Source organism: Cajanus cajan, chromosome 7, assembly GCF_000230855.2.
Source record: "Cajanus cajan strain Asha chromosome 7, NIPB_CcT2T_4, whole genome shotgun sequence".
Lineage (NCBI taxonomy): Eukaryota > Viridiplantae > Streptophyta > Magnoliopsida > Fabales > Fabaceae > Cajanus > Cajanus cajan.
This window is the reverse complement of record NC_138523.1, coordinates 2,142,087-2,157,124: the sequence shown is the minus strand read 5'-3', so window position 1 is coordinate 2,157,124 and position 15,038 is coordinate 2,142,087. Positions and strand designations below refer to the sequence as shown.

The 15,038-nt window shown below is 24.7% G+C and overlaps 1 protein-coding gene across 1 annotated transcript; it reads left to right on the top strand.

Moving 5' to 3' along the window:
* Window positions 1-5,077: 5,077 nt before the first annotated feature.
* Window positions 5,078-5,611, top strand: LOC109807436 (pectinesterase inhibitor 1). Its single transcript, XM_020369950.3, has one exon. The coding sequence runs from the start codon at window positions 5,078-5,080 to the stop codon at window positions 5,609-5,611; it is 534 nt and encodes a 177-aa protein (XP_020225539.1).
* Window positions 5,612-15,038: the final 9,427 nt, after the last annotated feature.

Here is a 15,038-nt window from a genome sequence, read left to right as displayed (position 1 = left end):
ATATATATATATATATATATATATATATATATGTTGTTCATTCATTGTTGTGTTGTTTCTATTCTTAATGCTTGCCTTGGATTAATTCTCCTTGCATGATATAGGTTCCATGGGTATTGGAAAATAACCTTTAAAACTAGCTCTGAAACAAATGCCTAGTGGGAAATGTATCTAGGAATGGAGCTTGGCCCATTAGTAGTCTTAAACCCTAGCCCGTAATGCGGGTGTAGATATTGGATACTCAAGGGATTAATATTCAATATCCACACCTAGGCTCTTGCTCTAAGGGATTAGGTTTGAGTAAACTATTGGGTTGACTAAGCAATGAATTTAACAAGAGATTAAGGATTCATTAGTTTAATGTTTGGTGAAATCTGACCCCACAACCTCACAATACCACAATATCATTTCTAACCTTTTCCACTCACAACCCAATATTTTTATAATTTTCATTCCAGTAGTCATGATCTTTAATTCACATTCACATGACAAACTACAAATTGGAATCATTCTTTAGTCACGAATAGTCAATAAATGCTTATGTTACCTTCTAATCCCTGTGGATACGATATTTTTACTACTTGAACGGCCGGTATACTTGCCGTGTTTGAGACCGTTAATAGAATCTAACTGATTTATAGATTAAAACAAAAGTGTTTAAACGGAAATCTCAACAGTCTAACGCTAGGCGCAATACCAATTGCGCCCAACGCCACCCCTAGCAGAGACTCCCAAGGAGTCTCCACGCCTGGCGAGACATAGTGACGCCCGACACCACACCAGAATCCCAAAAAGTGAGTCACTGACTGATAACGCACCCAACGTGGTCCAACCACGCCCAGTGTGAGCCATCTAGAGGCATCCATCCTCAAGCTCGCCCGGTGCACACAACCTTGCGCCCGAAGACCTTGACTAATAGAGCCCCCTGATGGTCACGCGCCCAACGCCAAGAACTGCGCTCGGCATGCTACCAAGCAGCAACTCTCCAAGTTCAAAATTTTTTATCAAAACTTGCACAATCAAGCCATCCATACACATGCAAACCACCCAAAGATCCACATTTTCAACCAACAACTCAAAAACCCCAGCTTTACCCACATGCAACCATCAAAACGTGAAAAACCCAAATTTTCAACCAAAACCCCAAAACCCCGAAAACACATTTTTCATCAATCAAACCATCAATCTTCTAAAAGCAACCGGCACATGAGTTGGTAGACTTATTTACATCCAATCCAGCAAAAAATCTAACTTCCCTTACCTCAGAGAAGAAGGTTCCGAGCTTTCGGGAAGGAGAAGAGAGAATAAGCTTGAGAAATGGCACACGGAAGAAGGGAATCGACTCACTCTCAGCTAGCACCTACAACCACCAAGGATTAGAGAATTGAACAAGGTCCAAGGAAAGGAAAGAAGAGAGAATGCAAGTAAAGGTAAAGGATAGTGAGGAAGAGAAAAGGGAAAGCGACAAATGGGGTCTCACAAGTAGTCTTTGTCATACTGATAATGCTTATATGGATGTGATTCAAGTTTAGGAACTCATTTCCATCTCAAACCATTGAATCCAAATTCCATAGAAAATTAATCTCTAATTCAATGGGCTAGAGAAAACTCATGATAGGGGAAAATGCTGAATCTTTTAGACTTTCACTTAACAAAATCCTATCTAATAAATTTGTTGAAGATCTCACATTAGTTAGAAATAAGATCATAATAGTGTATATAAGTGATGAATAATTTTCATTTTATAAGCCAATTTTATAAGGTTGAGTTAGATTCTTAACAAAAGATTTGAGTAATTGTTATCACACTGATAATGGTTATATGGATGTGATTCAAGTTTAGGAACTCATTTCCATCTCAAACCACCCAATCCGTAATTTGTGCTCACACATTGAAGTGACCATCTATCTTATGAAGAATCCATGTTCAATTATGTAAAACTTGTTGAGTCAATTATAATCATAGTATTATGAACAAAATTAATCTCTAATTCATTGGGTTTAGAGAAAATCCATGATAAGGAAAAAAAAAACACCGAATCTTTTAAACTTTTACTTAACAAAATCGCATCCAATAAATTTGTTGAAATTTCCTTAGCTGATAAAGGAGAGAAAAAAAAAAGGTGAAACACATTATCTTATCCTCTTTGGATGTGAAGAAGATGCTTTAAGAACACTCCCCAAAGTTAAGGGTGTTGTGATTAGCTCACCAAAAGGAAAGGAATTTCCTCATAAAGAGAAGGAAAGGGGGCAGAAGAAAACGAAGAGCAGCAAGAAAGAGGCTTCGCTTTTCTGAGATAGAGAAACAATGGAAAAGCTTCTCAAAGGATGGAATCAGAAGATAGCGGTAGCATGGCAGGTTTTTCTCTTAAAAGTAATAAAGCACTCCGATGCTTCATTAGAAAGTTAAAATGGGAAGGTTTTTTTTTTTTTTTTTTTCTCCCTATATCATGTAACATTTGTAAAATTCAGAATTGCACCACCCAAAATTTTAGAATTATTCTTTCATCTTTATTTCTAAAGTTTATACGGGAAGAAGTTAAAGGGAATCACAAAATTTTGTTCCTTATTATGGTTAGGGTTTTGATCAGCTTAACCGTTCATTATAAGTCCAGGCCTTGAAAATTGTAAAAATAACTATTATGGCCTAATTTGTCTACTTTAAATGTTTAAATGATTAAGAAATTCAAAATTATAAAATGATATTTTATTCTTAAAATCATATGTTAAAATAAGATTTTAAATTTGTTTTTTTAGACTAAATAACAAACATGTCCTTAGTTGACTAGTTTATAGAATAATAATAAACTTAAGGCCTTGCATTATGTATTGAACATGTTTTACGATTTGTGATTTTTCTCAACTGATTTTTTTTTTATTTTGTACATTTTATTATCCAACATATAAAATTTGGCACATTTTTATTTTATTTTTTAAGTTGATTGCCTAATGTTTTTAATTAATTATTGATGTAGCAAATTAATGATTAAAAGTAACATTATTGTTAACATGATGTGTTGACCGAAAAAATAATATATTATGTCACATCTTAATATATATGCCACGATATTAATTCATGATAATGATTAGTGAATTACGATAACAAATTCGTCAACAATCAATCAATAATATGTGAGATAATTAATCAAAGACATGACAAAATATATAAATTTAAAAATTGAATAACAAATTCTTAAAATAATGAAATATAAGTGAACAAAAATGCAATTAAACATAAATATTGTGTTAATAATATATTATTAAATGATTTTTTTTGGTAGTGTAAGATAACATAAAGAAAAAGAAAAAAAAAAAGAGGAACAATATAGAAAAATATAAATGTGTGAAACTAAGATCATAAGGCATCAGAAAACAGGGCCATGCTCAAAGTGCTTGGGAATGCTCAAAAACGGTAAGACGAGTATTATTTGTATGACCGACATAGCCGCAAAAGCCAACTATCCAAGCTCCATATTATTATTAAATGTATGATTTATTTTTATTTTTATTTTATTTTATGTTTTTTTATGTATAAAATATTTTATTAAACGAGAATATTTAATCTACAACATTGTACCTATATATGCATATTAAAATATACATTAAAATTAATTATTATTCTTATAAAATTATTTAGATAAATATACTTAAATAAACGATTATATTAATATTTTCATAATAATAATAATAATAATATTATTATTATTATTATTATTTTAAGAACATTAAATTCTACATCAATAATATTAAATGTAGCAATATATTTGTTAGATGTTATTTAATAGCGTTACATACTACATTATATAATCAAACTTTTATTTAAATATGTTATATATATATTTACTAAAATCATCAATATATTATATTTATTCAAAAAAAAAAATTGACAATTAAAAATTACAATGGTAACAACAATATTCTAGCATAATATATTTTACTTCCTATCCTAATTTTTCACTACTAAATCAATCTTAGTGATATATATATTTATTCGATATTATTTGTATTACTACGTTTCCTTTATTAATAACTATAGATGAATTACAAGATGTTAACAAGATTCAATCCTAATACCTTGTGTACAGTATTCCAATATCACTAAGTCAACTCGATTCTGTATTTATAATATATGATATTTGATCGTCTTATTCAAATTAACCATATACTTTATTAAGTAAATAAAATAAAGCTTAAATATACTTTTGATTATGTAATATATGACTTTTTGATTTTGGTTTATAAAATTATTTTCTTTTTAAAATTGTCTTGTAATATACTCGTTTTTCCTTTTTTTTTGGTAATACATGAATAATTTTCTTTTAGTCCCCATTATAGATTTTCAAGGAACTAACTTAAAATGAACAAAATATCATGAACACTAAAATGAAAAAATAAATACACTTTAAGCGGACTAAAATAAATTTTTTTTTACAAAAGCTATTTTAGAAAATGTTTACAATGACCGGAATAGAAAAATTGTATATCATAAAGACTAAAAACACGTTTAAACTAAATTACAATAATTGACAAAAGTAATTATTATTTTTTAAATTAGTTCCAAATAACATTTGCACTTAATATTATTAAATGCATTTATTATCACGGCCAAACTTGAATAGTAACCGGTATTTCATTTTTGGAAATAAGAAGAGTATTCGAAATCTAAAAAAAACTTGCAATGCCAAAATTTAAAGATATTTAGTATTTTCTTTATGTAAATAAAAAAAGCATTCAATTTGTACATTAAATCTAATAAATTTTGCATCCCTAAATGAATTTGCGTTAAATTCAATCTCAAGTTTTTCTTTTTTTTTATATTTTAAATCGAGAACTATAAAGAAGAGTCTGAATTCTGAATTACATTATGAACTAAAACTAAAGTTTTCAATAGAAAGAAACAAGATAATATACACAATAGGAGTGATAAGGTGGTCTGGTAGTAAAAGGAGGTGGTCCTGGGGCTGGAGGGATAAGGCAGGATGGAGGTTCGAGTCCCCCTAGGACCCAGTGGAGATAACTACTAATTACTAACTACTAACATTTGCCTATCAAAAAAAAAAAAAAAGATAATATACACAATGCATTCTAATTTCTCTTCTCTTGTATTGGTGTTTATTCTCTTCTTTCCTTCAACCTCCTATGCAATCCCAGTTAGCAAAGTGAATGCCATTTGCAAGCAAACTAAAAACCCTTCATTTTGTTTCACTCTTCTAAACTCACACCCCAATGCAAACCTTGTTACCCTTACCCAATACACCATCAACATAGCACGTGCAAATGTCACTAACACAATCATATTGATCAAACAGTTGATTGCACATAGTGCTAAGGATCCCAAGGGAAGAAGCCATTACACATCCTGTTTGGAACATTTTGGCTCTGAGGGTGCCCTTGGCGATGTTGAATATACTCAAGAGCTTTTGAAGAAACGAGATTACGCAGGTGTTAATACAGCTGCATCAGCAATATTAACTGATGTTGATGATTGTATTTCGGGAGAGTCACCATCTGATCCTCGTTACCATGATCCTTCCAAGCTTCCACAGTATGCTGCAGTTCTTGGGTTGGTTGTTGAAATTATTCTTGTTTTATCTAATTTTTTGGTTCATTAGTTGCTTAGCTTTTGATTGTTAGGATAAAAAAAATAAATTTAAATATAAATTTTATTTCTATAATTTATCACTTTTTAATTTTTATCTTTTTTTCATCCTAACAATTTTTATAATATTTTAAAAATAGTTTATGTCGTTAATTTTAATTAAAATATTGGTTATATTCTATTTTAAAAATAGTTTATGTCATTAATTTCAATTAAAAATATTGGTTATATTTCACGGAATATTTTTAATCGGAACTGATGACATGAAATATTTTTGAAATGTTATAAAACATTAAGAGGAAACAACAACAAAAGATTAAAAATGAAAAGGAGGACGAAAATTATATTTAAGAAGAAAAAATATATAATTTATGATTTTGATCATGTAATCTTTATTTTATTTTGTTTTTCATAAAATTTTAAATTATTATTTTTAGTCTTTGGTATTATGATTATTTAAAGAGGAGGGTTCAAATGACACTAATGTAAATTTTACTAAGTATTATAAACAAAATTGACCTAATATATATATTTTAAAATATAATAAAATGTGAACACTTTGATTACTTTTATGATGTATTTGGATGAGGAATTTTACAAATTCAAGGAATTTGAAATTCTTGGTATTTGAATTACTTTGATTTCAATTTTGTATCCTTCTTAAAATGTTTTATTTGGATAAATCAATTCAAATTTCTTAAAAATTTTAAATTATTAGTTTGAATATGATAATTTGATTTTACCATGGTCAAATTGATTTTAAAAATATATTTGTATGTTGAGATTTTTAAATAAAATTTTATCAAAATAAATATTACCCAATTTTTAAATATTTAATCATTTTAAAAATTAATATTAGATAATATTTAATAATTTTAAAAATATTTTAAATATTCAATAATTAAAAATATGAAGAAATAAGAGATATTATAAAATATATAAGTGAAATAAGAAAAAAAAAATATAAGAAATTTTAAATTATTATTTTTTTATGGAGAATTTAAAATTTTACTATTTCAAGAAATTTCAGAAATGCTTGGGTTTCAAATTCTTTGTAAATTTTTCATCCAAATAAAGAATTTGAAATTCTTCAAACAAATAAATTATTTTATTTAAATTTCATATCCAAACACACTGTTAAGTTGTTGTTCAATTTTAACAAACTTCAAGTTCTTGTTCAAATTTAACAAAACTTGATATAAATATATAAAGTAATATGAACTTTCGATCTAATAATTGGATTTACAAAATTTACAAATATAAAATTATTGAACAATATAATACTTAGTAAAAATTATACGAATATTGTTTGAACCCTCCTCTCTCTCTCTCTCTCTCTCTCTATATATATATATATATATATATATATATATATATATATATAATCTTTTCCTTATATACCATTAAATGTTATATGTTTCACATATAATATATAATTAAATTTAATAATTTTATTTAACGTCATATTTATGAAGTATAATTAATAGCACTAAAAGCCTCATGAAACAGTGCTACATTATATTTTATGTACCAACGGTGTAATTTAAAAAAAAAAAATATTTTTTTTATAATATTTTTCTTACTTTATATTTTACTTTCTATAATGTAAAATTAACATTTTTATACTTTATACTTATATTTTTCAATCCTTTTCAATTACTAGAATTTGACATAGATCTTTTTAATCTATTATATTAGCATTTTTTTTAATTCTTTTATTTTTTTTATAATATTGTCCTTTTTTGTATTGATGTGACTATAATTCAAGTTTGTCTGTTTTTTATCTGGAACTTATTTTGTTAGAATTATAATAAATTCGATTTATTTATATTTCATGTCTCTTTTATGCTCATATGTGATGTTCATCGTTAAGACATCCTTTTTTTTACCGTTATAAAATTGAAGACCCCTAACATATTAACACAAAATAGACGTTTAAAAAAATTTATAGTGACTAAATGGATTAAAAAAAACTACAAGTATAAGGACTAAAAAATAATTGAAAAAGATAAGTCTAAACACTAAAAAAGTTTATTTTAAACTATAGAGATTAAAAAAAAATTAAAGTAAGTGAAACTATAAAAATGATAAAGTATTTTAACTTGTTTTTCTTCTACTCAATTTTTTATATTAAAAATTACTATATATAATAAATTTATTTTCTTTTGCAAAAATTACTCAAGAGCCATTCTAAATGATTAAGTGAGAGTGTAAAATATATTTAAACTGGTAGAGCATAACCATCTAATTTATATATTTATTATAAATGACATTTAATAATACTACTAAATTAACTATATCATATATTTAATAAAAATAACAATTAATATTGTTGACAAAAAAATAAAATTAATCTCAATTATTTTTTATTAGATATTGTTGAATGTATTTATTATTATAGTCAAATTTAATAGGTAAACACTACTGCTTTCATTCCTGAATTTTAAAAAATAATAATAAACTTGCGCTAATTAAAAGAGCTTTTTTTTATACCAATGAAAAAAAAACTAATCTATTTTTTTAAAATTATTTTTCTTGTTTTATAGATAAAAAATTTTCTTTTAAACTTGATATATCAAAAATAAAAATGAGTTATTAAAAGTAACAGTCACTTTAAAAAATAAAATCTCAATAAAATGAAAAATATTTTGAATGAGGTAAAATCAAATGAAATTTTTTTTATATCTGGTATTAATAAACATAAGATTTTGTTTAACTTATTTTATGATAAAAATAAAGTTTTTTCTTAATGCAAACAAGAAAAGAATTAAAAATCTATTTGCATTAAGGTTGTCAAGAACTTATAAATAATTTATTTTTATTTATCATATTCTATAGATATTTATGCGAATGTTTAAAAGAAGTTATAAAGTTTTTTATGGGTAGTCTAAATATATTAAGCTTATTTTTTTTAATATAACTTATTATTTAGCTTATTAAAAAATACTCATGTTTGAATCCTGTCAATGTAAATAGTTTTCATTTTTTATTTTTTATTATTTCATTAAGAACCAATTTTATATTATTTTTATTTTTTATTATCTTTGTAACTTTCTTTTCTAAAATTAAGGGTGTAAGCTAGTTGGGTTAGACCGGGTTTGGATAAACTCGTTATCTGACATAGTCAAAATTTAATGGGTTAGGTTGAGTTGCATTTATGTAATTTTTTTTTAAAAACTCAATCCAACACAACCCAATCATGAACAAGTTAGGTTGGGTTGGGTTAATCGAATCAACATTATTAAATTTATTTAGTTTTTGTAAAAATTTAAATATTTCAAAATATATGCAAATTATTTGATAAATTATTGCAAAATAGATGTAAATTAAATTCTAAAATAAATTTATTAATTTGTTACATTATTATCAACTCAAAAAATCAACATTAATTAATAAAAAATAAAATTTAAAATAAGTATATTATATTGCTACAATGCTATTAACCTAAACACAAAACTTCTTACTAAGTAAGAATGATAGTGAGTATTATTCTGAGCAAATGACCATTCAAATACAATTATTATTATTATTATTATTATTATTATTGTTGTTGTTGTTGTTATATTTATTATTATTGTTATTATTATTATTATTATTATTATTATATATATATATATATATATATATATATATATATATATATGATCGGGTTGGGTCAGGTTGGTAACAGGTTGAAAATACAAAACCTATTATCCGACTTGTATAGTGTTAAATATTGAGCGGGTTGGATTGAGTCCGACACGAACACTGGAAAAATCCGATCCGAATTCAATAGATTGGTTTGGATCAGTTTGAATTTCGTGAGTTACTCGTACTCACTTACATTAGCACATTTGAAATAATTTTTTTGTTGATATTTAATTATTTATACAATAGTTTTTTTATCATAATTTTATAGAATATATGGAGTTTTTTATTTTTAAAACTTATGATTCTTAATTTTTAATTATGGTTCTGTACATAATTGATTTCTCATATCTTATTATTAATTTATTTTATAAACTAAAATTAGGTAAATGATGACTAATAATTATTTTTATTTATTTATAATATTATAGGATATATATAACGTCATTTAAAAAAAAATATTTAATTACTTTTAAATTTATATTTTATTTCCAATCAAGATTTAATTTGTAATTTTTTAATTTTAAAAATGAGAAAACATCTTATAAGTTCTTAAATAATAATAATAATAATAATAATAATAATAATAATAATAATAATAATAATAATAATAATAATAATAATAACTCTAAATATATCCAATCTTTTTAAAATTATATAACTGCTTATCAACAAGTATATGTAAATGTAACAACTTATTAAATTTTTAGTATTTATAACATTAACTCTTAAATAAAAGTTTATTAAATAAGATTTTAATTAAGTTGTTTATTCAAACATACCTCAATGTACTTATTATTATAATCACTATAAGAAGATATTCAATTTATATTAAGCAAATAAGCAAAGTTTTTTTGTTGGTAGGTTTGGAATAGTATGCATAAGGTTATAATTTTTTTTATCCATGAATATAGTTCACGTAATTTTTCAAACTTGTTTTCTAAAATCGACAACCAAGATTAATTTGTATTCGCAAAGAACAATTTTTATTAATCAAATATTATTTTAATATAAATAATAATCAAATTTGAGTGTATCAAGTCAATTTTCATATTTTAGAGTAAATCTTAAAACTACTGAACCAAGAGACTTAATTATAAGATTCTAATCTTTAAATTTGTTACTATTATTATAATTCTAATAGATAAAAAAAATAAAACATTCAATTCCTATATTAAATATAAAAAATTTATTATGTCCAGTTGTCTGTTTGGTTTAAAAGAATGGAAGGGGGAGGAGAGAGAAAGGGAAGGGAGGGTAGAAATTAAAAATTTTATTTAGTTGAAGAATATGTAACTTTTTTCTTGTTTAGTAATAAGGGGATGAGAGGAATTTTAAAAACCAATTTATTTTTGTATCTATAATTTTAAATTTAAAAACATAAATAATAATATTTTAAACATTATGCTACTAATAATTTAAAATATTTCTCCTTCCATTCAAATTCTTTATTATTAGAGAAGAGCAAAATTTATATTAGAAGATATTTTTCTCTCTTCATTCTAGTCATGACAATCTAACCCGCCCCGTGGTACCTGTCCGAACCCGCCCTGATTTGGATAGGGAAAACTCGTGTTTATTGAGTTTGGGTTCGGGTTCAGGTTTTCCCCGATTGATAAAATCGGGGGCAGGGGCGTGGCGGGAATGTTAATATCCACCACGCCCCCGCCCCATACCCGCCCCGCTTAATAATATAATTAAAAAATTATTTATATATATATATAAACCAAAATTATAAATATTTATATGTAAAAATTTATATTATTTTACTTTTTTTTTAAATTGTTCATATTTATTTAAAAGAAAAAAAGAAGAAAAAAAATAAGAGCGGAGGCGGGGCCGGGGCGGGGAAACCCGAACCCCGCCGGTGACGGGAATATGGACCTAGATTTTATCCCCAGCGGGTATCGGAGGCGGAGGCGGGGGCGGTTTAAATTTGCGGGAGCAGAAGCAGAGAACGTAAAACCCGCCCCGTCCCGTTACCATGCCTACTTCATTCTCTTCCAACCAAACACTATGTAAATGAATTTGCATTAAACCTGATTTCAATTGAAAACTATAAAAGAAGAATTAGAACTGCTTTCTGAAACCAAAAGTGAAACTAAATTTCAATAGAAAGAAATAAGATTATACAATGGTTGGAATTTTCTCTTCCCTTTCGTTAGTGTTCCTCTTATTAGCTACAACCTCATATGCAGTCCCTGTTTCACATGTGACTTTAATTTGCCAAGGAACCCTAAACCCTTCATTTTGTTCCTCTCTTCTCAAAAATCAAAATGAAAGCTATTTTCATATTGCCCAATACACCCTTGATGTAGCACGTGCAAATGTCACCAACACCATCAATTTAATCAAAAAATTGATTGCCCATAGTACTAAGGATCCTACGGAAAAAACTCATTTCAGATCGTGTTTGTATTCTTTTGGTCCTAATGGTGTCCTTGGTGATATTAACTATGCACATTTCTTGTTCAAGAGAAAAGAATACGAAGCCATGAGTGTGGCTATAGCATCAATACAATCAGATATTGATGATTGTACCAAGAGAAAGTCACCATCTGATGCTCCTTACCATGATCCCTCACAACTTTCAAAATACATTCATGTTGTTGAGTTGGTTGCTAATGTCATTCTTATTTTCGCAAAATATTTGGTTCCTTAATTAGTTGCTTCATAGTTTTCAATTCTACAAATAAGAAAAGCATTCGAAATCTAATAAAATTTGCAATAAGCATTGTGGAATATATTTATTATTATGGAAAATTTTATTATATATTCAGTATTTGATTTGATTTATGCAAATGAGCAAAGAATTCAATTCCTGGTAAATGTGATACCTTTAAGTGAATTTATATTGAAATCAATTGAAAAGGTTGTAGTTTTATGGATGGTTTGATGATCCCTTACCCATCTTCTTCCTCCCTCCATTTATTCATATATGTGTTTTTTTTTTCTTCATTTTTTTGTTGTTGCGGCTAGTCAGAGGAAGGTGAGAAATGTGACACGCTCTATCCCTATATATTTAGAGTATTTAATAAAAACAATTTTGTAAATTAATTTAAATAAAAGCATTAGAGTTTATAATAATAAATCATTTTTCGCAAAGTTAAAGGGTTAATGGATAAATAAAAAAGTAAAGGTTTCGTCATTTTTACACTAGTAGAAATCAATTAAAATAAAATTCACTGATAAAATAATTAATGATAGCCTATAAAGAAAAAAAAGTAATAATGATAATCGGTGGGAAGGGATTGGAGTAGAAGATGAGGAATTATGTTCAATCTTTATTACATCTTTATAATCTTTTTAAGAGATAAAAGAATACACTTTTAATTTTCCTATAATATTCATTATGCAATTAGTCCTCCAATTTTTAATTTTTTAATATTAGTTCTTGAATTTTTTTAAAATCCAAAATTTTAGTCTCACTATTAAATGTTCATCTATTAACATTTAAAATTATAATGTTGACTATGATTTAATATTAAATACGTGACTCATCAATTAAAAGGCTAAATTATAATTTTATTTTCTACTTTTATCTCATAAAAGTAGAAAAAACAAGATGAAAATGGGATAAAAATGAGGATTAAAATTGTAATTTAATCTAATTTTCTTAAATTGGGTAAATTTTAATTTTGTTCTTCTCTCTAAAAAAAATTAATTTGTTTCTTGAGCTCTAAATTTTTTTATATTATTAAATTAACCTCTTTAAAAGTAAAACATGTTTAGATCGATCCTTATTTTGTAAAATATCAATGCTAGGTCAGACCCTATAAAAGTATAAAAGAAGGACCTGTCTTAGAACATTTTAATCTTAGAGAGACTAATTAAATACCAAAAATAAATCGGAGGACCAATTAGTTCTTATAAAAATATATATAAATAAACAATTTTTTTATATATCATTTAATGTTAATACTTTCTTTCTTATATATAAGACTCCATACCAAATTCATTATGATTAAAAGTAGTTAATTTCGTTGATAATAATAAATTTGTCTTATTTTTATTTTTTATTTTTAATTACTTTTATACTATATTTCTCTATTAATTAATATTTTTTTCTTTTGATTAATTAAAGTGTTTGCATTATATATACTATTTCTCTTTTAGTTAATAGGTTTTTCTCTCTTAACCAATTAGAGTACATAATTTTTAAACAGTATATAATTAATATATCTTCTTAAATTGGATTAAATAATTACTTTAAATTAGATCTTACGTAAAAGTATAGTTTTTACATACTTTTTTCCGTTTTTTTTTGTTTGACGTTTAAGGTTATGCATAAGAATTAAGAAAATAATTGATATTTTAATTTTTTAAAGTATTTATTATTAATTTTCCTGTTATACTTTTTAGGTAATTGGAAAAGAAATAAATACATTGGAAATATATAAACACATTATCCAGTAAACACATATTAAGTATTAAGGGTAAAAATGAAAAAAAAAATTAATAAGTCATTGATTTTAGAAAAGTGATAATAAAAAAAGAACAAAAAAAATAATATCAAAATGACTACGAATAAAAAATAGAGATAATACAATATATAATTAAATATAATAATATTATTGAATATGATAATTATGAGGTGAAACTAATAATATTAATAGCGTCATAAAACAATGTTACATTAATAGCACTAAATGTTACATTAAATTTTATGTGCCAATAGTGTAATTTTCTTTCCGTTATTTATTTATTTTAAAAAAATTATTATATAAAATAAATTTGTGGTTAAATTAATCTAGAGAAAATGATCAAATTAGTTTTTAAAATTATATATTATTTTTAATTTATTTCCTAATTTTAATGGAACTTAAAAAAAGTTCTTGAAAGTGCAATAGGTCAGTTATTTAAATTCTTTTGTTAAATAAGTTTTATTTTTTTAAATAGAAGTAGTGTTTATGTGATTTGATAATGTCATATGATATATATGTGGTACATATGTGAAGTGACATATGTTATGTGAGTGTACCATGTGACTTATATGTTTAATTTGTCATATGATTATAAAACACCCATTTTAATTCTTGAAATTGTAATTCTATATAACTTTATTCTTTGAAATTGTAACTCAATGTTACATTAGTTCCTAAAATTTTAACTTGATATCACTTTAATCTTCAATCATTATTTTTTTTTATTGAAGTCTTCAATCATTATTAAAATTTTATTTTAATCAAATAATTATGACTTGAATATTTTTATAATAAAATATATAATTAAATAAATATCATAAATAGGATGATAAATATATTTAAATCATATTAAAAATTTAGTATTTAACATTATATCAATTCCTATACATTAAACATGAACACCTATATTGTACAAGAGCACTTTTAGAAACTTTTCATTTACGAGAAGATTTTTAAAAACTCTTTTAATTTCATATCTAATTCGGTTTCTATTTATCATAAATGTTTATGAACTAAATATGAATACTTTTAAAATAAATTATCATAATCTTGTGCTAAAATGTAAATTATTTATCATAAATTTAAAATATAATTTATATATTTAAAAATAACTATTTATTCAACTTTTATATATAATTTTTATATTCAAACATAATATTTATTTATATACATACTTTATTTTAAATTTCAATATATATAATAAACATTTAACATGTGAATTGTACAAACTAAAATACTATTTTTTTTTAATTTTAAATATGCTATATCTTTCCTTCTAATTTTCAATTTCCCCTTTCTTTTATCCATTTTATTTTATAAAATACATAAATAAAAATAGTTTCCAATTTTTCTATATTTATATATTATTTTTAAAATTAATTCTCTTAT

Bases quoted from the DNA above. Each gene is read 5' to 3' on its own strand.
- LOC109807436 (XM_020369950.3), top strand. From the start codon at position 5,078: ATGCATTCTAATTTCTCTTCTCTTGTATTGGTGTTTATTCTCTTCTTT.